General features: G+C 38.0%; 4 protein-coding genes across 4 annotated transcripts; all 4 read left to right on the top strand.

The window, feature by feature from the left end:
- Nucleotides 1-492: 492 nt before the first annotated feature.
- Nucleotides 493-4605, top strand: vps33a (VPS33A core subunit of CORVET and HOPS complexes). The gene is made up of 13 exons (XM_020935420.2): nt 493-642; nt 947-1012; nt 1087-1214; nt 1321-1507; nt 1610-1726; nt 1800-1974; nt 2044-2237; nt 2647-2773; nt 2855-2922; nt 2989-3126; nt 3233-3370; nt 3451-3619; nt 4125-4605. The coding sequence occupies exons 1-13, from the start codon at nt 541-543 to the stop codon at nt 4316-4318; spliced, it is 1803 nt and encodes a 600-aa protein (XP_020791079.1). The 5' UTR covers nt 493-540; the 3' UTR covers nt 4319-4605.
- A 2083-nt stretch (nt 4606-6688) lies between these two features.
- Nucleotides 6689-12763, top strand: ppp2r2aa (protein phosphatase 2, regulatory subunit B, alpha a). The gene is given in 11 exon segments (XM_055161311.1): nt 6689-7365; nt 7657-7734; nt 8413-8507; nt 8588-8701; nt 8703-8754; nt 9276-9382; nt 9728-9905; nt 10522-10686; nt 10778-10947; nt 11008-11099; nt 11678-12763. Coding segments are annotated over 11 exon segments (1389 nt in total). The 5' UTR covers nt 6689-7295; the 3' UTR covers nt 11946-12763.
- bnip3la (BCL2 interacting protein 3 like a) lies at nt 11687-16340 on the top strand. The gene is made up of 7 exons (XM_020935478.2): nt 11687-11802; nt 12985-13082; nt 14093-14339; nt 14425-14506; nt 14737-14843; nt 14922-15071; nt 15264-16340. Exons 2-7 carry the CDS (start codon nt 13031-13033, stop codon nt 15310-15312), a joined length of 687 nt encoding a protein of 228 aa, XP_020791137.1. The 5' UTR covers nt 11687-11802; nt 12985-13030; the 3' UTR covers nt 15313-16340.
- A 100-nt stretch (nt 16341-16440) lies between these two features.
- On the top strand, nt 16441-21914 carry dpysl2a (dihydropyrimidinase like 2a). The gene is made up of 14 exons (XM_020935424.2): nt 16441-16788; nt 17732-17820; nt 17902-18086; nt 18177-18341; nt 18544-18605; nt 18708-18788; nt 18860-18928; nt 19139-19259; nt 19347-19503; nt 19583-19724; nt 19794-19964; nt 20046-20225; nt 20312-20492; nt 20569-21914. Exons 1-14 carry the CDS (start codon nt 16747-16749, stop codon nt 20658-20660), a joined length of 1737 nt encoding a protein of 578 aa, XP_020791083.1. The 5' UTR covers nt 16441-16746; the 3' UTR covers nt 20661-21914.

Below are 21914 nucleotides of genomic sequence, written 5' to 3'. Positions count from 1 at the left end.
CATTACTTTAATGTATTATTATATATAATATTTTAAACTAAAATATTCCACATTTGATTTCAAAACCTGGGAAGTCTTCAAAAACCCTTTGTTGTGTCTTCAAAGCGAATTGTCCCAATTGCGATACTTATTTAGATAACATAGCATTTATAATTGATTGTGTTGGCCCTGTTCTATTTAGGTTAGCTTTATTAATTGAGATTTCAAAACTGCAAAAAGGTTGTTTCTTCAGACTACAATGACCGGTGTCTTTTTGTGAACTTAAGTCGCCATCTTTAGGAGAAAATATGTATTGCATCACAAATGGTTAGCAAAAAAACTGCCGTTACCACATTTGAGATGTTGGCATGAAGATACACAATATGGTCCTCTGCAGATGCAAAACACGAAAGCGATTCAGTAATTAATTAATGTTAGTTTGAAGGAGCATTTATTTCAGTATGAAGAGCCTTATAAATTATTGTTATGGCAACGCCTTAGTCACGTGATTTCGTGGACCATCCGCGTTGTCACCTGACTCTTGTTTCTGTGAAGGGAGAAATGGCTGCCCACTTGTCTTACGGACGAGTTAATTTAAACATTTTAAGAGAAGCAGCACGAAAGGAGCTTCGTGAGTTTTTGGACAAATGTGCAGGAAGCAAGGTATATTCATAATATTACACCGAAGCCCGTGTTATTGTTAGCTGAGCTAGTTAGCTGAATGAACTCGCTAGCCTGGTATGTAGCCATTCCAGACAGTAAAGGGGACATATTCTAGCTTAACTTCTTTCCTCCACAGTTCATGTTCATGGTCATAGCACCATGCAGTTTGAGTTGCAGAACTCTTAATACTGTTTTACAGAGTATTTTATTTGTTTACTTTACCCTGCGTTATCTTACAACTAATTTTAAAAGGAACATGGACTTTTTTTGTTTTGTTTTTAACCACTATGTTGTTGCGCTTTAGGCTATAGTATGGGACGAATATCTCACTGGGCCATTTGGACTAATAGCACAGTATTCGTTACTCAAAGTAAGTGATTAAGTAAGCCACAAATGTTTCAACATTACAAAGTATAACTAAGCCATGTTCACAATTTTTTTCAGGAGCATGAAGTGGATAAGATGTTCACCTTAAAGCGTGGGCGATTGCCCTCAGCTGAGGTTAAAAACATCATATTTTTTGTTCGGCCCAGACTGGAGCTCATGGAGATTATAGCCGACAACATATTCAGGTGTGTCCATTTATTTTGAAATATTTACACGTTATTCCCTTGTAATTTTCAATTTAATTATTTACTGCCACAAGCTTATTTTGTGTTTGTTTGTTCCATATCTTAGTGAGGATAAACTGCATCCCTCCCGAGACTTCCACATTCTGTTTGTGCCTCGGCGTAGCATGCTGTGTGAGCAGAGATTGAAGGAGTTGGGCGTGTTAGGCTCTTTCAGTAACATAGATGAGTACATACTAGACCTAATACCTTATGATGGAGATCTTCTTTCTATGGAGTATGAAAGTGCCTTCAGGGTATGGTCAAATCCACACTCCTCACTGCCTGAACGTACTCACTCAAGTTTGGTACCTAAATGATGATTTTAGGTTTCAAAAATATCCTTATGTGTTGTACAGGAGTGCTATCTGGAGAATGATCAGACAAGTCTTTATCACACAGCCAAAGGCCTTATGACACTACAGGCCCTATATGGAACTATACCACAGATTTATGGTAAAGGAGAATGTGCACGGGTGAGTCCTTGAAACAGGAAAAGAGATCACACTAAAACAAAATCCTGTAAATGAATTTACTGTTTGTCTGCAGCATGTGGCCAACATGATGCTGCGAATGAAGAGAGAGTTTGCTGGGAGTCAAAACCAAATCTTGCCAGTGTTTGATACACTTCTTCTCTTGGACCGAAATGTTGACCTGCTTACCCCACTAGCTACCCAACTGACTTACGAGGGGCTAATTGATGAAATCTATGGAATTAATAATGGTCAGGCGGTATAATGCTATTTATTTGAAATCAGAACTAGCCGCTAATTGAAACATTTATATTCCACAGGTTATGTGAAACTGCCTCCAGAAAAGTTTGCACAGAAAAAGCAAGGTGAAACAAGTAAAGATTTACCAACAGAGCACAAGAAATTGCAACTAAACTCAGCAGAGGAGTTGTATGCTGAAATTAGAGACAAAAATTTTAACGCTGTTGGATCTGCTCTCAGCAAGAAGGCCAAAATAATTTCAGCTGCTTTTGAGGTTAGTTACATTTGTACTGTATTTTAATTTATCCTGTTGATACAAACTTCATTAGAATGGTGGTCTGATTATGGCCATGACATTTCCACACTGATAATGCATTAGACAACTCTATTAGGTTAGAAAAGTGATCTGCTGAGATAAGCTAGAGATATGAGCTGATTTGGTGTGTGTGTGTGCGTGTGCGTGTGTGCGTGCGCGCATGTGCGTGTGCGCGTGCGTGTGTGCAAGCAGAAAACAAAACCTCATAGCAATACAAACAGGAATGGATAACACTGTGATGATTAAGTTACAGTCTGTTTTATTCTGTTATAACAGTGTTAATTAGTATATTGTGTAATTATTACTCCCTTATAATTCAAGTCAACATAAAGATATATACATTGGTTAATGTGTGTCTTTCTCATAGGAACGCCACAATGCTAAAACTGTGGGAGAAATAAAGCAGTTTGTATCACAGCTACCACATATGCAGGCAGCACGAATCTCCCTAGCAAATCATACATCAATAGCAGAGCTGATTAAAGATATAACAAGTGTGTAAACCCATTCTGTTTTTTAAATTTATTTAACCACTTGGTGCGACATGTAGATGTGACATGGGACTTATTTTTCAGCGTCTGAGGCCTTTTTCGACAAACTGACAGTGGAACAGGAATTTATGACTGGGGTTGACACCGACAAGGTACTTCTTCTTCAGCACCAAAAATGGTGGCCAGAGTACGGATCTAATTGCTTTATACTTTTCTAGCCTAACACCTATATAGAAGACCGGATTGCTCAAAAGGACCCCCTGATAAAGATACTGCGTCTAATGTGTATGCAGTCTGTATGTAACAATGGTCTCAAGCAAAAAGTGTTGGATTTCTACAAAAGGGAGATTCTGCAGGTAAGAGTTTAAATGACAGTTTGTTTTTTATGCAGACATACATTGCAATTGATGAAATATAATTTGAGTAAATTTACCAAAAATTATTTATTGTTTCTCTTTCAAGACCTATGGTTATGAACACATACTAACATTAAACAACCTTGAGAAAGCTGGACTCCTAAAGCTGCAAACCAGCTCTAGAAACAACTACCCCACTATCAGAAAAACCCTAAAACTGTGGATGGAGGATGCTAATGAACAGGTATAATAAAACATGACTAGCTCTGTTGGACTTTTATTGTTGTTTACCCAGTAATGCATGTGATTTTTTTCCCCCTACAGAATCCAAATGACATCTCCTATGTATATAGTGGATATGCCCCTCTAAGCATTCGACTAACTCAGGTTTTGGCAAGGCCTGGCTGGCGAAGTATTGAAGAAGTGCTAAAGATGCTTCCTGGTCCACATTTTGAGGAGAGGCAACAACTGCCTGCTGGGCTTCACAAGAAACGTAGGGATTTGTCTACAGTTTGCCCTGTTTCCCAGAAACAGCAAAACCTCCAATCTGGCCCATGTAGATAAGAAACAAGCATTGTTACTGCTATAAATTCTTAGCAACAGCCGCAAATTACTGTGCCACTATCTAGGTTTGTTTAGCCATATGTTACAACAATGCACAGAGAAGAGCATTCCCTCCATCATTCTCTGCTTGAAAAGGATGCTAACGGTTGTGTGGATATTCTAATGATAAATTTAATTATATTCTCAATTTGCAATGCTCTCATGAGACAGCAGTTTGTGGCATTAGCAGTTGATTTGTCTGGACATGTTTGCTTTATTGGGAATTGAAAGGTGATAATAGAGACTCTCAACCTGGTGATTGCAGAGCTAAACTAGTGTTTTCATATTTCTTCTACAGTGATGTTACCTAGTTCTCTTGCATTACAGTGTTTAACTTAGATAGAATTTTACTATTTTTTAGTGAAATGTTTTCTTTCTTTTTGTGTGTTTAACAGGTCAGCAAGGGGAAAACCGTACAACTCTGGTCTTCTTTCTTGGTGGAGTAACTTATGCAGAAATAGCTGCCCTTCGTTTCCTCTCTCAAATGGAGGACAGTGGCATGGAGTATGTTATAGCCACTACCAAACTTATCAATGGCACTACCTGGATTAAATCGCTCATGGACAAGCCTGAATCTCAGACCTTCTAAATTATTCTTCCATACTTCACTGGACAATTAAGTAAAAGCACCCATTTCACATCCATAATAGTTGAGTTGTTTGTTTTTTGCAACTGATACTAACAGAAATGACAGTTAACTTCCATTTAAGCAGTTATTACAAATTACAATCTTGTTACGTTTTCGATTCCAGCTGTATATAAAATCTGCTTTGGCAGTTGTTTATAAAATGTCTGACTTTGTAGTCACTATTACTTTTGTTGTTGAACGTTTTCTCAACCATACCAAATTTTTAATAAATCAGTAACTGAGTGATAGCTAGGTAATTCTTGACTTAATTCAGTGGCATGACATTGGCCTTCTTGTTGCATGTTTTCTCTGACATGAGACATGATAATCACGATTACTAAAGAGATGATGAAAGGCAGGGATACGGGAGTGTATCCTTCAGCAGGGGTCCAGCTCTCTGAAGGAGCAATTAGCGCAGTAACAGGCCTGATCAGCCGATAATGGGCCAGTGCTGTCTGGAGAGCCCAGCCCACAGCAGCCCATGATTTGGCAGTGCAGGACACTGATTGAATTAGGAGGCCATTTGCTCCGTGTTCCGGTAGAGGATAGCAGCGCTGCATGCAGGGTGTTTGATCTCTCTTCAGAGTCAATACTTTCACCAAGATCCACACAATGGACAAAAAGAGGGCGGCTGGGTGCACTCAGATATTCTTGTTAACTTTATAGACTGGTAAGGCATGTTCCCATCATATTTGTTTTTAAAGTATCTATCTATAGTATCAAATTGATGTTAACTTTTATAACCTGGGATTTTTTTCAATCCGTGTACTCAAGTTTGTTTTTTGTTCACCATTTTGTATTAACCACAGGAGGAGGAGCCAAACCAGTCAGGAAAGAACTCAAAACTCCTAGATTTTAGAGCTGGCAGGAGAGTCCACCCTCTGAAGATTCTTTTCTCACTTGCAACAGTAAAGGTAGGCCAAAACAAAAGCTTTTACAGCATTTGGCTACTTTTCATTAGTAGGGTATTCAATATGTTCTTTTTTTGTCTCTACGCTGTATTGTATCCATAGCCTATATTTTGATTTTATTTGAGTTTATTTTAAACATTAGTTTAACGATAAAATATAGATGCTTAAAAACGTTTTACTCTAACAATAACCACCATAAAAAATGATGAACAAGTAAGTCGATCAATACAGAACCCATTTTGTGCAATTTACAAATGAATTATTAATGCTTCTGAGAAACTACTTTTACCGTCACTGTGTGGAAATAATTAAGCCTGTGTATGCAGTTCTACCAAGCTGGCTCATTGAAAATGGTATGATTGCTTTGTATTGTCTATAGTAGTAAGACTGAGCAAAATGTGTTACAGGATGGGTCGAGGTGAGAACATGGGACCACTCTCCAATCCTAAATTTGGGAACATAAGAACAAAATTCACTTTCGATGAGGAGCCTCTGATAATTCGTTTTCTACGGACATTTAGAGAAGTCTTGAAGTTCATCCTCTTCAGCTACACTGTGCTGTTTGGTGCCCTGCTTCTTGCACGATGGACAACTTATTTTATCGTGGGGAAGTTAAGACGATGAACCAAATGATCTGCTACACTATCCTGAGCGCAATGATCACCACAATAGATGTGTGTGATCCATACCTTTCCTGAGTATGTGTCCTGACAACAGCAATTACCTATCTTGATTTTCACTTATAATGTAAGGTGAAGTAATTTTTTCAATTAGATTCAACTACTAAACTTTTTTATTGCTTTTAGTAGCAGATTTAGCTGCATTATAGTAGCTGTGTATTTTTGAGAGGCATTAAAAATAGGCCTACAGTTTTGACGTTGTGTAATAAACAATTTCATTACAATAGACCTATTGTGTTTTTCCTTTTTCAGTGTCCAAAGCGTTGTTTCGCTGTATTAAAGGACAGCGGAGAAATGCGCACTTCAAAATGGACATCTGTGCAAGCCTAAAATAATTGTGCAACCACTGGCTCCCTGCTATTGTTGCTGCCAGTTACTTCGTATGGCATGGAGCTATTAAAATATATGGCACTGCACACACATTTCTTTATGTGACACGTACTCCGTTGTACAAACGTTATGTATTCATGGGTTAGTTTCATTTCACACATTCAGGGGTTAGTTTCACTTCACAAGTTCTGGCGTTAATTCATTTTTTTTTCCCCAACGGGAGGTTGGGAGCTTACTACTTGCAGACAATAAAAACACTTAGTTAAAGTATAGCGTCGGTGCACAGACAGTGGTCAATGCGCATCCCACCTGCTCCTCGCCGGAGACATGTGGACACTGCCCGCGTCGCGCCATTTTGAAATAAATTCTTTTTTTTTTTTTTTTTTTAATAAATTCTGGGAGAGTCCGTGTGCAAAGTGTGCTGTCAAAGTGGAGTGCGAAGTCTAAAACAATAATGCAGATATGATATGAACTGAATTGAATTGCGTGCAAAGCAGTTCGTGTTATCCGGGGACTTTTTCTAAATATGCGAAATCTTACCCGGTGTTATGAGATATATATGTACTCCTATGTGCAATGTTTAGAGTGGTGAGTGGCGTGAGCGTGAGTGAGGGACTGCGTGCGCGCCCCCGGAGGCACGCGCTTTTGAATGGGCCCGCGGAGTGTATGGGTGTCTGTCTGTTTTTAGTTTTGCAATGTGTGAAATGAATGGTGAGGAGGCGACCGGAGCGAGTGCCATGTTATTTAGTGCAGTACGGCAAATAAAACCACGAGTCTTGAGCGAAGACCTGACTTGTTTATTGAGCCCACGCACTCACTGGAGGTTCCGAACACGGGAGTTAAACCCCGAGGGACGAGCGGCTGCTGCGCCCCTTTGGCCCTGGAGACGAAGACGCTTCTCCCCTGTGTCCTCTGACCACGGTCCGAGGACCGAGACAGGAACGGTTTAACACCGGGTATTCTATCCACACGCCTTGCTTGGTTTCTGTTCTGCCTTTTGGTCCGAAGCGCCCAGCCATGAGCACACCGCGGGTCACGTACTGTTCTAGTCTGACGAGGGCTGAACCAAACTACCTCACTATGGCAGGTAAATTTGAGTCAAACCGTCTACACCAAAGATCATATTCAGGTTTAATTTTGGGCAGATGCTATTTTTAACTTAGCAAATGCAAGTTAGCAGGTTAATAACTAACAAGCAGCTAGTGGCACTTGTCTTGTAGATAAGCATGAGCAACAAAAGTTCAACAATACGTACAGTTTTCTGTATTCGTGGAAAGAGACCTTTTAAAGTTTAACTCGGTACCATCTTCAGTAGAAATTGTTATTGATTATATGTACTTTAAAGTGTTGTATATTTTTTATTTTTGTATTTCTGTAGAAGCTGGTGAAGAGAGTAGTGACATGGAGTGGTGCTTTTCTCAAGTAAAAGGGCCAATAGATGATGAGGTTGCTGAAGGTAAATGTAGTCCTTGACTGCCTTCTAAATTATTGTCTGGAAGACTTTCTGTACACACTTGCTCATTCCTCATTATGAAATGAAGGAAATTGTTTACATTGCCATTTGTGGCTACGAAATAAAACCTGCCTACAAAAAGGTAGTAAAGTTACATTAGATACATTATTGTGTGCCTTGTGCCTATGCAAATCATACATGTTTCACTGTAGCCCACTATCTTGTTAATTTACAGTGTAGTTTACAATAATAGTTAGTGATTGGTTAAGTTATAGATATTTTAGTGTAATATATACACTATACTAAAATATTTATAACTATAGTTATATGAAGTTGGGGTAGGTTATGACAATTATTAATGTAAAAAATTCAGATTTAGTGTTTTAGTGTCTATAGAATATCATTACATGTGTTTTCACTAAAAAGGCAACATGACCATTGGTTTAAGCGGTTAATTCACATTCGTATTCTGATGACCAAAAAATAATATTAAATAAATTATAGAAATGTATTTGTTTTTATTTGTAGCTGACAATGAATATCAGAATTATACCTTTATGGGGTAAAGATTTAGTTCTCATTACATAATTTTGCATCTGAAATTGTCACAGTAATTATTTGTTAGGGTTTACCTGCCTTTATTGTGACCTGAATTAATCATTAATCATGACATCCCTACAGCTGACATAATTTCTACTGTTGAATTCAACTACACCGGAGAGCTACTAGCCACAGGAGACAGAGGGGGCCGTATTGTTATCTTTGAGCAAGATAAAGTATATTTATATAAAATAATAAACAATGTAGTAAATTACCAAAAAGATTGTGCAAACTCATCTACTTTGACTGTTTTTAGAGCCAGAATCAGCCACAATGTCGTGCACAGTACAATGTTTACAGTACCTTCCAGAGTCATAAGCCCGAGTTTGACAGCCTGAAAAGCCTTGAGATCGAAGAGAAAATAAACAACGATTCGATGGTTGCCTCAAAAAAATGCTGCACATTTTGTTTTATCTACCAATGGTGAGTTTGCATTTTGCATTCACATTAGTGTATTAGTTTAATGGTTAGCAATATGACAACACAGAATCATATCACTATTTTTTACAGCTGATACATTTTTATCACAGTCCATGTAACTTTTCTGGGGTAGGGGCTTCCACCGGCCCCGGCATCTCAATGAAGATATAAAGATGTTATTGCTTTTGCCCACATCTACATGGAGATGAAAAGGTGGCAGACCCTTCACCAGAAAAGTTACATAGTCCTTTAATATCTTTATATTGCCTTTAGGAGATTGATAAAGCCATCAGTGGATTCTGAAAGTTGATTTGGTTATTTATCTTTTGTTCACTCAGAAGGTGGGTGGGGAAGAAAGTGTCTCTGTTTGAGCATAGAGCTGACTTAAGAATTACTGTATCACAATGATTTTGCTGTAGGAATCAGATTACTGTTGAATTTTTTTCATTATAACAACCTGCCCTACATTGATATATAACTGAGAATATAGACACTTATACTATTATACTTTTTTTTTTTTTTAGACAAAACAATAAAGCTTTGGAAAATAAGTGAACGTAACAAAAGACCAGAGGGCTACAATTTGAGAGATGGGCAATATAAAGATTTCACCAACATCGCATCACTACAGGTATTTTAAAAAAAGTTTTTTGTAGTAATTGTAGTAAATACCACTTCACTAACAAGGATCATACCAAAAGAACAGTATATGTTAAAGACGTTTATGAGAGCAGACACAGATGGTGTTGTATAAATAGGGCTTCTGGGTAATAAGAGGTGTGGTTTGCTGGAGAGAAGCAGTAGGAGGCTGAGGTGTCATTCTCCTGAATCTCAGTTAATAAATTTAATTCCATATTTTATGAAACTGGTGACTTGGTTGGAATTCCAATTTACTATACATACTACAAAATCCAGTTCTTTGTGTTTCAGTGCAGACTTTTCTGAACCAGTGCAGTAAATAAAATTTTGTGCTCAGGTGCCATTTTTCAAACCCATGGACTTGATGGTGGAGGCCAATCTAAGACGAGTGTTTGCCAATCCTCATACATACCATATTAACTCGATCTCAGTCAATAGCGACAATGAGACCTACTTGTCTGCAGATGATCTACGGATTAACTTGTGGCATCTAGAGATCACAGATCAGTGCTTTAGTATCCTTTGTGGTTTTTGTTTGTTTCTTGTACATTTTGACAATGTAGTACAATTTGTATGTACTAATTCTTTCCTTTCAGACACATTGCTACCAGTGCAACCAGTATATCTTCATTTTATTTTATTCATTTTTATTCTTGATATCAACAGTAGATGGCAGCATATCTTCTAGCATTGGGCTTTTCTTCTGATGTTTTAATTTACCTTAAAGGTAAATATTACACTGCTTTCTGATCTGTTCTATAATGTCGTTTCCTCATCACAAACATACCTGGAGTAGTGTCTTGTTTCATTCACACGTTAAACACACAAACCCTGCATATTTAGGCACAGGATATTTAAGAGTTCTTCCCTCAAACAGAAAACACTCTGTTTCACCTTGTGATGTCATGTGGTGATACAGGAAGTGCTCCACTGTGTTTTTAAACTCCATACATCTTCAACAAAAAGGTTTATATGAAAACTACCACTACATGGCATCACAAGGTGGAACCGAGCATTGTATGTAAATGAAACAAAACACAACTCCAGGTATAGATAACATTATAAAATGTCTTGACAAGTTCACAAGAGTCAATTTTTTGCCTATTACAGGACCTTTAACTTTAAATAAAGATATTGTTGACATAAAGCCAGCTAATATGGAGGACTTGACAGAGGTTATAACTGCAGCAGAGTTTCACCCCAGCCAGTGTCACACTTTAGTGTACAGCTGCAGTAAAGGCACAATTCGTTTATGTGACCTGAGAGCAGCAGCACTGTGCGCTAAACATGCCAAATGTAAGTTATTAATTGCATATCTTGGCATTTATTGGGAAAATTAGGATTGCATCTTTCTATATCATCTCTTATTGTGCATTTTGATTTGAAGTATTTAAAGAGCCAGAGGATCCAAACAGACGCTCATTTTTTTCTGAAATAATATCATCCATTTCTGATGTCAAGTTTAGTCACAGTGGACGCTACGTGATGACACGAGATTATTTGTCTGTCAAAATCTGGGATATCAACATGGACACAAAGCCAATTGAAACATATCAGGTATGTCAGTCAATACCCTTCATATAAATTTCCCATACCTACATTGCATCCTTTTGATAGGTGAACGCATATCTCAGGAGTAGGCTGTGTTCGCTCTATGAGAATGATTGCATCTTTGACAAGTTTGAATGCTGTTGGAGTGACAATGATCGGTAAAGCTATTTTTATTTTACTTCAGTTCAACATTTAGGCAGTTTTAGTTATGTTAAATAAAGCACACAAGTCTATGAGATGTTTCTATATCAATAAATGCATGGATGTTTTGTTATGACTGCTAAAATATATATATTTTATGTAAAGGTCTTATATTACACATAATAGATTCTTGTGAGCTTTTAGCCGTATTATAATGTTCTTGCCTCCCCTAAAACATCCACAGATGAGTTTGGTTTCATTCACACATTTTAGTAACCCTTTGTTAATAGTCTGTCTGTCCACCTGGTGATGTCAAGTAGTGGTAGTTTTCAAGTTAACAGCTACCGTTTAAGTTTTCTTCAGAGATTTGCAATTCTAGAGCTGAAATCATCCAAATGATTCTAGGGAAGCTGTTTAAAAACACAGTGAAGCAGATCCTATATTACCACATGACACCACAAAGTGGAACAGAGTGATTTCCATTTGAGAGAGGAACTAAATATGCATTGTTTATGCATTAAACGTGTGAATGAAACAACACAATTCCACAACTGATGAGAATACAACAGAAAATAGTGCAATATTGTCATTTCAGTGTGGTGATGACAGGCTCCTACAACAACTACTTCAGGATGTTTGATAGAGGCTTTAGACGAAACATGACTCTTGAGGCTTCCAGAGAAAATTGTAAACCCCAGACAGTCCTGAAAACTTGCACAGGTGGGAAACATAACACAGAGGAGAGCTGCATAAACAGTTTGGATTTTTCCAAGAAAATCCTACACACAGCCTGGCATCCGCTGGATAACATTATTGCTGTGGCCACAACCAATAATTTGTTTATTTTTCAGGACTTAAACTAGTTCCCACACACAGATTTACCTTTTACATCATACACGTACATACTTTTACGTTGTTGTTTATATCCGAACAAAACAAATATTCTAACTATATTTCTTATTTTACCTATTTTGTTAAACTCTACTCCAAAGATTTATTAGAGATAAAACAATAATTACTTAAAAGTCTTCACAGATCTTTTGTAAATTCAACATTACTAGTAGAACATATGGTAATTAGTTACAATGAAAACTGGATTCTGTTCAGTAGTGCCCCTAGACCGGCTCCCAATTGTGCAATCTTCGTAAACAACATCTCAGGACAAAAGTATACCTTTCAATGTGTGCAATGACAATTTGGCTAACTTATGAAGCCCTGCTACGCCTACACATCCGGCTGATTATATTTATTGTGTTTGTTGAATGATTTTTGGCTGTGCCAGATCAAATTAATTATTTTTGTTTTTATCACTGTACTATTTTTAACTGTCTGTCAGGAGGCCTTTGGGTAGTTTTTAACTTCTAATGATTTAGTGACTTTTGAAGTCTCTTTCACTGCTAGATATCTAAAGAAAAATAATTGTGGATGTTATGGTCTAGCTATTCTTGATCTCATTGGTTTTGAGTTAAGAATCTTTAAAAAAAAAAAAAACATTTAATCCTTTGTAATGAATCCTAATTATGTCGTAGTAATGTGGGTAAAAAGAAGGAAAGAAAAGATAATCATGTTTCATGTTCTTAATTCACCAGTGACAAATCACGAGTGATAAATGATGGTTTTGGGGACTAGGGCTTCTATGTAGATGGAAATTATGGAAAGTAATAAACACTTGATTGGTTAACGTGTGTTTTGTGATATTTTTTTTCTTCCTTATATATCCAATAATGTACACTCTCAAATGTAGACAGTGTTGCACATTTAACAGCAGGTGTATAATTAAGTAATGCATTTTTGTATTTTACCATGTTGGTGAGCTGTAAAATTGCGTAATCTTTTGTCCTGTCTGTCCTGCCTTGGTCCCGTCTGGACCTAGGACAGACTTGGCGCATGCGCCCTTTGCAGCTTGTCTGCGTGTCATGTTGATGAATGCAAGAACTGGGTAGTCAACATGTCCACTGCTGCTGCTCAGCAAAACAATAACGAAGAGCCCGGCCTTCACGGTACGTAATGCTCTTGTATTACAGTGTTTCATTCTGCTCCGAATAGACCTGTCGGTATTAGCACTCAAGATCTATGTCGATTTTTGTTTTGTTTGTGTTTTTATTGTAAAAGTTGGGGTTTGGAATTTCCTCGTCGACTGCTAGGGGACATGCTGCCGTTACTGACGTAAATGCATTTCAGCCAATGGAATATGGCGAAATGTTTGATTGATGGGACATTGGCAAATCAAAAAACTGGAGCAGGCACTGGGTGGACCTTAAGCAAAATGAAAACAAGTTTGGGACAAAAGCGAATATCTTGCAATTGCTTGTATTTTCTTCTGGCTTTCATCGATAACCAATAATATACACTCTCAAATGTAGACAGTGTTACTTAACATGCTATATTAACCAACAGAAGTTAAAACACGTGTTTGCTACGATGCTAGACTTTGAATCCTAATAAGGTTCTCGTAAGCCTTTGTATTTTGTTCTCAGATATCGATGTTCATAGTCTTGTTGGTCTTGGAATAGTAAGATATTAAACGGGCTACGCGCTGTAGCAGCGACGTGCTTGGGTTTTTGTCTTTACATGGGTTATGCAAGACCCACCGTGTGGCTGCAGCCTTGAAATGGGCTCCTGTGCAATTTCGCTCATCCTTGCCATGAAATACCCACCTGACATTTAGAACAATATGTTTGTTTTTTGTTGTTGTTGTTGCTTTTCTTTGTTCTAGGGTGACAAAGTATCATTGTTTATAAATAAGTATGGCATGCTTTGCTTGTTGGGCTCAGCTAACCTTTTATTACATAGAAATTACATAATCCATTCATCTTGGGAAAGCTGTTTGTAGGGCAGTGGCACAAAGACGCGTGCTCTCATATGGATCTATCCCACAGTCGATTCAGTTTCAAAAAGCTAGATTAAATGTAGGTCAACTGTTTTGGGGACTGAAAAACATGCATTTTTATGTTAACGGCAGTGATTTAATTCTGAATAATTTTTCATTTCTGTGGACATTTGTGCAAAGGCTCTTGGGTAGAGTTGGAGCTGAATGGGAACACTGGAACACGGAGTCCTCAAAGTAACCTTCTCATGCCACCCGCTGCAGACCAAATAAATGCAAATGCTGGTTTGGGAGATGTGCTAGAGAACGAGTCTCTTATAGGAGGGTTAGAGCATGTGCCATCATCCTCGTCTATCCACAATGGAGATATGGAAAAGATACTTCTTGATGCACAGCATGAATCAAGTCCAAGTAACTCCTCCTGTCAAAGGTAACATAACATTATAGTATAGTTATTCATAAATCTACACATTTTATGTATTAATATATTTAATATTTATTTCTAAATTGCACAGTCCTCACCGGCCACCAAGTCCAGAACAAGATGAAGGTCAAATTATGTTTGATGTTGAGATGTCAAGTCCAGCAGATTGTCAGGTAAAATTGCAGTTATTAACTAATGATAATGGTGTTAGTTTTCCAAGATTACAAAAGCAATTCTAGGCGCTGTTTGAAGCTTGGACTGAACTTTGGGGTTTGTAGGTGAATGCTATTGAGCCACTGCCATCCTAATCTATACTCTAACTTTATTCTGTTCTGTTAATTGTTCTGATAAAATGTAACATTTGCCTTATTGTGCTAATTTTTAAAATCTATTTAAAAAATAGTCTGAAGAAGATGCTCAAGAGAAGGATGAAAATGAAGACATTCAGCCTACAAAAGAAGCTGACTGGGTTGCTGATTGGTCTAGCAGACCAGAAAACATACCTCCAAAGTAAGTTATTTTTACTATTCATTCATTTACTATTCACTAACAAATCATCTCCTTGTAATTTTTGTTTTGTTCTTTTAGAGAGTTTCACTTTAGACACCCCAGACGCTCAGTATCTCTCAGTATGAGAAAAAGTGGTGTCATGAAGAAAGGTGGTGTTTTCTCCGCTGAGTTCCTCAAAGTTGTCATTCCCTCTTTGCTCCTCTCACATATTCTTGCTCTTGGCATTGGGTGAGTTAAATCATATTTTGAAATTTGTAGTTTTTAGTGATTATTTGGTTAATATTTTCCAGCTGTAAATTACATTATTTTATGATACTAAACAAACACATCTTTCTTGACAGGCCAAATGTCCAGCAATACACAATTTGCTACGCAAACCTGTTTGAAATTATTTACCATGTGAATGTATGTTTTTTATAGGGTGTACATTGGGAAAAGAATTGCCACTGCCCCCACCAGCACATACTGAGTAGATCCCTAAGTAGTGCCTGGATGTCCTGCTTCAAGTTTGTCCATTACTCTTCTATAGTGAAGCTGTGTCTCTGTTTTATTGTGTCATCATTGTGTCTCTGGTTGGACTTCACAATGCATCACATCATGTACTAGTTATGTGTATTTCCTATCATAGTTGCACTCCTCTATACTTGCACACCCAGTACTGTAATTCCAACCAAATTTAATCTTGCAGGTCATTTTAGCCAGAAAATATTAAATTAAGTATCTAACTCTGAATGAAAATAACCAAAAAGCTGTACAAAAACAAACTTATTTCCAGAATTTTTAGTTGCCTTAAGACATTAGATACATGAGTTTTATTTTGTATTTTGTAAATTTTTGTGTAGAGATTAGACTTCATTTGTGGGTTTAAAATACTGTACATAGTCTGGTGCCAAATTTAATAAGAGCCTTCTTTATATTTCTTTTTTCCTACATATCTTCTCGTGGGCACCAACACCTACTCTTTACTACACATTGGTGGTCTTTTATTAGTTGTTTGAAATCTTTATTATATAATTTAACTACACTACCTAGATGTGACAATAATAAGCTGTGATCTGCCCCTTGTCATGACCACATTTGCAACACTGCTATGACATGTGCTAATGTTTGAGGCTTACAAGGAGTTTTTGTTATGCAATAATTTAAAACCATGCAGTAAAATATATTTTACAGATAGTTATAAGTTACTGCAAGGCATCAAGTGTGCATCAAGTGTGCATGTGCTGAACTGGATTCTGAATGATGCTTTTTAATGAATGTGTATGAAAAGACAGTGACCATGCAATTTGAGCTCACTGTATTTGAGGCATTAATTGGAAAGCAATGTGTAAAATGTATAACAAAGTAGTTTAAATAAGCTTTAGTTGTCTATTGTGTGAACAGTGCAATATATTTGTAAATAGAAAGCTTGTTGTAACTGTGTCTCAATTAATAAATGCCAAAATAACCTTTATCTGTTTGAATATATGTTAATAAATGGATATGTGGATTAATTTATGTTGTGTCAACCCCAGACATCAACCTATTACAATTTTGTACACATTAAAAAAGTCCTGTCAAAATCACTTCACATCAAAAGGCTTGGGTCTTACTGAAAAGGGTGGGGTACTGCGCATGCGTGGTGTCTCTTTGTGGCCCGGCTCCTTTTGGGTACCTGTCTGGTTTATCTTGGGTCTTGGGGTCATTTTCCCTTATAATTTTTGCACGTCCACTTTCATCTATACAGCCACGGCTCTTGTGCTACTCCGTACACTTTTTTCATCTCAATATTATCTGAAAGCGCTCAGGGCGTCGACAGCCACCAAGCAGAGCATCCATTCATCCTTTCATTGGCTTCTGAGGTTTCCCTGGCTTGCTAGCTCGTATTAGCCAAGAAGACAGCTGTGTAGAGGGATCCTTAAACATGTCGGGTTACCAAGGAAAAAAGAACATCCCTAAAATCACAGTGAGTACTTGAAGATCCGCTGTTTTGTTAGTATATTTTGACATGCAAAATCTCTTACGATTAAACTAAAAGCTAGCATGGGCTGCCATCCATTCTTCGAGCTGCTGTCACCAGCTCTGATTCAGTCACACACTAAGAGGCAGATGCGGTCCGAGGGCTCCCGTTACTTCCTATTTTTATGTGCTGAAACTTGTTTAGAAATCAGTACATTTTTGCTTTTTTTTTCTCCTATATGCGCCTAGCATAAATGCAGTCAGCATCCTTGCCTTTTTGTAAGATATCGCAAATAGCCTACCAAAATTAAATAATTTACTCCCATATTGTGACTATAATACAAATCTTAGTTTAACCTTTAAAAAAAAAGTGTTGTGTAGTAATGTAGTACCCACCATAAAGTAGGTCACAGTGGGCAGGTCCTACCAAAATATTTCCAAGAGAAAACCCATAGCAAAAGTGAATGCTTTTTGAATCTTTTTTTTCCCCTTATTGTCTTTAAAGTGCTAAACAAATGCCACTTATTTTACAGTCACAAATTCAACACAAATCATTACAATGGCACTAGTCTGTGTGATTCTCTCTTGGTACAATTGTTTGTTGATTACTGAATGGCATGTATAATTCAGCTTTAATAAAGTATGAAAGGGTCAGAGGAAGTCTTTGTCCTTTCACATAGTAGTTTGTTCTATAAAACTGTGGTCAGAGCAGCCATTTGTATCTAGACAACTGTACACAGTACTCAATACACATACTGCAATTTAATAGTTTTCTGTTATAGGTCGACTCATTCTCAGATATTCATGTTGTGAAAACTCTTAATAGTCTGTTGATCTTGCTTATTAAACTGTAACATGGGTGGTGTGACATTATTTTTATGGTATAGTAAGTGTATTCTGTATTGTCTTTGAAGTGTTGTGGTGTTATTGTTAAACTATATTCATTTCAGAGTGATCGTCTCCTCATCAAAGGAGCAAAGATAGTAAATGATGATCAGTCTTTTTTGGCTGATATTTATATGGAAGATGGAGTTATCAAGTAAGTTCTGTCCTTTTTATGGTAATATTACTTAACATTATTGCATTAATCATGATTGTCAATGATTTCTTATTTTTCAAGACAAATTGGTGACAACCTCATTGTCCCTGGAGGTGTCAAGACAGTTGAGGCTCATGGGAGGATGGTGATGCCTGGAGGTATAGATGTGCACACCCGGTTTCAGATGCCTGATCGAGGCATGGTTTCAGCAGATGACTTTTATCAGGGCACTCGTGCTGCTTTAGCTGGAGGAACCACCATGATCAGTATGTCAAATACAATACACGCTCTCAGTAGCAATCTTATATCTCCATGGTGCGTGCAGTGTCAGTGTGGTAATTTTTTACGTTCTCTAGTTGACCATGTGGTACCAGAGCCTGGCACTAGTTTGCTGTCAGCTTTTAACCAATGGAGGGAATGGGCTGACAGCAAGTCCTGCTGTGACTACTCTCTGCACGTGAATCTCACTGACTGGAACAAGGGGACCCAGGAGGAGATGGAGACCTTAGTGAAGGATCATGGTACCACCACAGTAATCCTGTTCCTCTGAATTCAGATGTTGCCTTTCCCTTAAATCTGTCTGAAATCCTTCTCACAGCTTTTGCCCCTCTGCACAGTTTTCTCTGTATCTAAACAGGGTCTGCCTTGCCATAATGCCCATGACCTTTGTTTTCGCTTGCCCCTTTTCTTGTTTTATTCCACCTTTGGCTGTTATATATTTAGGTGTCAACTCTTTCCTCGTCTATTTGGCTTATAAGGATGTTTTCCAACTTTCTGATTCCCAGGTAATTTGTTTGGGCTTAACACCATTTCATGTTGTTCAGGCTTTTAAAACTTTATTCTTACTGACTGCTTTTACATTACTAAAATGCTTTTCTTCTCCTTAGATATATGAAGTGTTCAGTGTCATCAGAGACTTAGGAGCCATTGCACAGGTGCACGCTGAGAATGGAGACATTATTGCAGAGGTAACATAAAACCTTAATATTTGTTAAATCATTCTCATGTATTTTACTACAAATGTTTATTTTTTATTTAGGAGCAAAAACGTATTTTGGAACTTGGTATCACTGGTCCTGAAGGTCATGTGCTTAGCCGCCCTGAGGAGGTACAAATATCCTTATGTTTTCAATTTATCAAAATTGCCTTAACATTACAGTTGTATCCACCACCCAATAAACAAAAGAACACCCAAAACAGAAGTCAAAACTTCCATTGAACATGACTTACCTTTTTCCAAACCTAAGTCTCTTAAAATGATTTGTTGTCAGAAGTGAGAAGGACTGACAGTGTGACCTCTGGCTCTTGTTATCTGCAGGTGGAGGCTGAGGCAGTCAACCGCTCTGTCACTATCGCCAATCAGACCAACTGTCCTCTCTATATCACCAAGGTGATGAGTAAGAGTGCTGCTGATGTCATTGCCCTGGCGAGAAAAAAGGGTCTGCTTCTTGTTTACAACTATCTATTTTTTGTCTTTCTATTGTCTGGGTTTGGTCTGATGTTGTACACCTGCCCCTGCCCCATAGGTGCTGTGGTTTATGGGGAGCCGATATCTGCCAGCTTGGCTACAGATGGTACCCATTACTGGAGCAAGAACTGGGCAAAGGCAGCTGCCTTTGTCACTTCTCCTCCACTGAGCCCAGATCCCACCACCCCTGATTATCTCAACTCTCTCCTCTCATGGTAGGTGCTTGAGGTAATAATCTTAACATGGATGGAATATGTGTGACGTCTTCAGCATGTATAATATTCTTTGATCTAGTGGGGACCTGCAAGTGACTGGCAGTGCTCATTGTACCTTCCATACCTCTCAGCGGGCCATAGGAAAAGATAACTTTACTCTCATCCCTGAAGGCACCAACGGCACAGAGGAGAGGATGTCCCTGATCTGGGACAAATGTGTGGTATGAAAATTAAGATATAAATTTGAAGTCTTGTAATGGCCATAATGACCTACCTCCTTGTCTCATTAGGCAACTGGAAAAATGGATGAGAACCAGTTTGTGGCAGTGACCAGCACAAACGCAGCAAAGATATTTAACCTTTATCCACGTAAGGGTCGTATTGCTGTCGGATCTGATGCAGACCTTGTGCTCTGGGATCCAGATGTCACTAAAATAATTTCAGCCAAGACTCACAACCTGGTAAGAACTGTAAAAATTATTATTTATTTGCGTTTTATCATTTTACAAATAAGTCTTTTTTACTCTCTCTCTGCCTGACAGGCAGTGGAGTATAACATCTTTGAAGGTGCAGAGGTGCGTGGAGCTCCTTTGGTTGTTATCAGCCAAGGCAAAATAGTTCTGGAGGATGGAACGCTTCACACAACTGAGGGCTGTGGCCGCTACATTAGCCGAAAACCCTTCCCTGATCAGGTGTACAAGAGGATAAAAGCCCGCAGCAGGGTAAAGAGTTTCTGTAGGGGTGTAAACTGCCTCTTTCCTTTGACCATTAATAATTGTGTGATCTTATGGTTACTATTAATCTTTAGTTGACAGAGTTGCGGGGCGTTCCCAGGGGCCAGTATGATGGCCCTGTGTGTGAGGTCACTGTAACTCCCAAAATATCTGCTGTTTCATCTGTGAAGATGTCACCCACAAAACAGGAACAGCAGCCACAGTTCACCCACCAGCCTGTACGCAACCTCCACCAATCTGGCTTCAGTTTGTCCGGTGAGTCCAATGGCTATATAATGTCGTATCTCCCATAAACTTAATCTCTTAATAAAATTTCTCCCTAATCATCCAGGCGCCCAAATTGATGACAATGTACCCCGTCGTAACACCCAGCGCATTGTAGCACCCCCTGGTGGAAAGGCCAACATCACTAGTCTTGGTTAAGATTGTGCTAGGCTGGCTATTCTGGCCCAGAGGCCACTTGGCAGATGTCATGCCATATTCATTATTTTGCTACAACTTCTGACCCTCCCTGCACCCTACTAATTTGTATCAACTACCTTTTCACATAGATTTATACTTTGGTGTCACATCTGAAATTATGTTCCTTTTAAAATTTGTATACGTTTACATGTCACTGTGCAGTTTTAACAGCATCACATTTGTGGCAGATTTTTCATGTCCTTAATTTTATTAGAATGAGCGGGTGGTCTAAAAGCTCCCTCAGTTGATTAGAACATTGCATTCTGTTACGTTACATATGATCTGTGCAGCTAGACAATTCATCTGGGTCTTCCCTTTGTGTCTTGGTGGCACTTCCTCACTTTATTTTTGTTATTATTTCTTTGTGATTATTTAGTTTTATCTATTGTTCCTGTGAACTGCAATGTACATTCTGCACTCAAAGGAAAAGAAAGGGTTTTTAAAATGCTATGCCTTGTTATGTGAAAAAATTCATAGTTTTGAAAATGTTCGAAAGTGAATTTAATATTTTTCTCTTTTGTTGTTTGTCAAGAGCCTCCATTCTAAACTCACTTTACAGATTATACGAAAACAACAAAAGCATGATCCAATGTTATCTTGTACCCACTTTGCTCTTGGTGCTAAACCACACTGAATAAGAACCACTTTAGTACATAGTCCTGCCATGCCATTCCACATTGTATAATTATGAGCTAGCAACTTTCACTTGTACTAGTTATAATTGTATTTTAAGGTTTTCATTGACCTGCCTGCCGGATTTGCTGTATAAGATATTGATAGCACACTGTATGTATGAAGGCTCTGATAAGAAGTGTTACCTCTATAATGGAGACCTGAAGAAGCTTTGGTGTGTATGTCCACAGTGTGCTGATGATGTGTCCATTGTTCTGTGTTTGTGTTGTGAATGAATTTTATCTTTTCTCTATCTCATAATACATTTCCTCTCTACTAGCTACATACACCAAACCACAAATTGTGATCAAAGTGTTCACAGAAGCACCATATTATTATGTAAAAAAAAATATTTTATCTGTCATTGCTTGTCAAGTGTAGGGTTTGTATATGAAGCTATAATGTGAAGTGAACAATGACAATGGTTATAGCCTATATTGACATGCACTGTTGTTACTTTCCTCCAGATGGTGTGATACTGTTGGATATTGTTTTGTAGGGGAACAGGGATGTTTAAGGGAAACTAACCGCTATGTCCACAAA

The sequence above is a fragment of the Boleophthalmus pectinirostris genome, unplaced genomic scaffold (genome assembly GCF_026225935.1).
Source record: "Boleophthalmus pectinirostris isolate CB_2022bp ecotype Guang Dong unplaced genomic scaffold, ASM2622593v1 HiC_scaffold_4, whole genome shotgun sequence".
In the NCBI taxonomy this organism is placed as follows: Eukaryota; Metazoa; Chordata; class Actinopteri; order Gobiiformes; family Gobiidae; genus Boleophthalmus; species Boleophthalmus pectinirostris.
The sequence above is the reverse complement of the archived record's forward strand: the minus strand, read 5'-3'. Positions and strand labels throughout refer to the sequence as shown.

Bases quoted from the DNA above. Each gene is read 5' to 3' on its own strand.
- dpysl2a (XM_020935424.2), top strand. From the start codon at position 16,747: ATGTCGGGTTACCAAGGAAAAAAGAACATCCCTAAAATCACA. The intron at 18,789-18,859 runs GTAACATAAAAC...TTTTTTATTTAG, and splicing joins ATGGAGACATTATTGCAGAG to GAGCAAAAACGTATTTTGGA. The intron at 18,929-19,138 runs GTACAAATATCC...TGTTATCTGCAG, and splicing joins TGCTTAGCCGCCCTGAGGAG to GTGGAGGCTGAGGCAGTCAA.
- vps33a (XM_020935420.2), top strand. From the start codon at position 541: ATGGCTGCCCACTTGTCTTACGGACGAGTTAATTTAAACATTTTAAGA. The intron at 1,215-1,320 runs GTGTGTCCATTT...TCCATATCTTAG, and splicing joins ATAGCCGACAACATATTCAG to TGAGGATAAACTGCATCCCT. The intron at 2,774-2,854 runs GTGTGTAAACCC...CTTATTTTTCAG, and splicing joins GCTGATTAAAGATATAACAA to CGTCTGAGGCCTTTTTCGAC.
- bnip3la (XM_020935478.2), top strand. From the start codon at position 13,031: ATGTCCACTGCTGCTGCTCAGCAAAACAATAACGAAGAGCCCGGCCTT. The intron at 14,340-14,424 runs GTAACATAACAT...TAAATTGCACAG, and splicing joins AGTAACTCCTCCTGTCAAAG to TCCTCACCGGCCACCAAGTC. The intron at 14,507-14,736 runs GTAAAATTGCAG...TTTAAAAAATAG, and splicing joins CAAGTCCAGCAGATTGTCAG to TCTGAAGAAGATGCTCAAGA.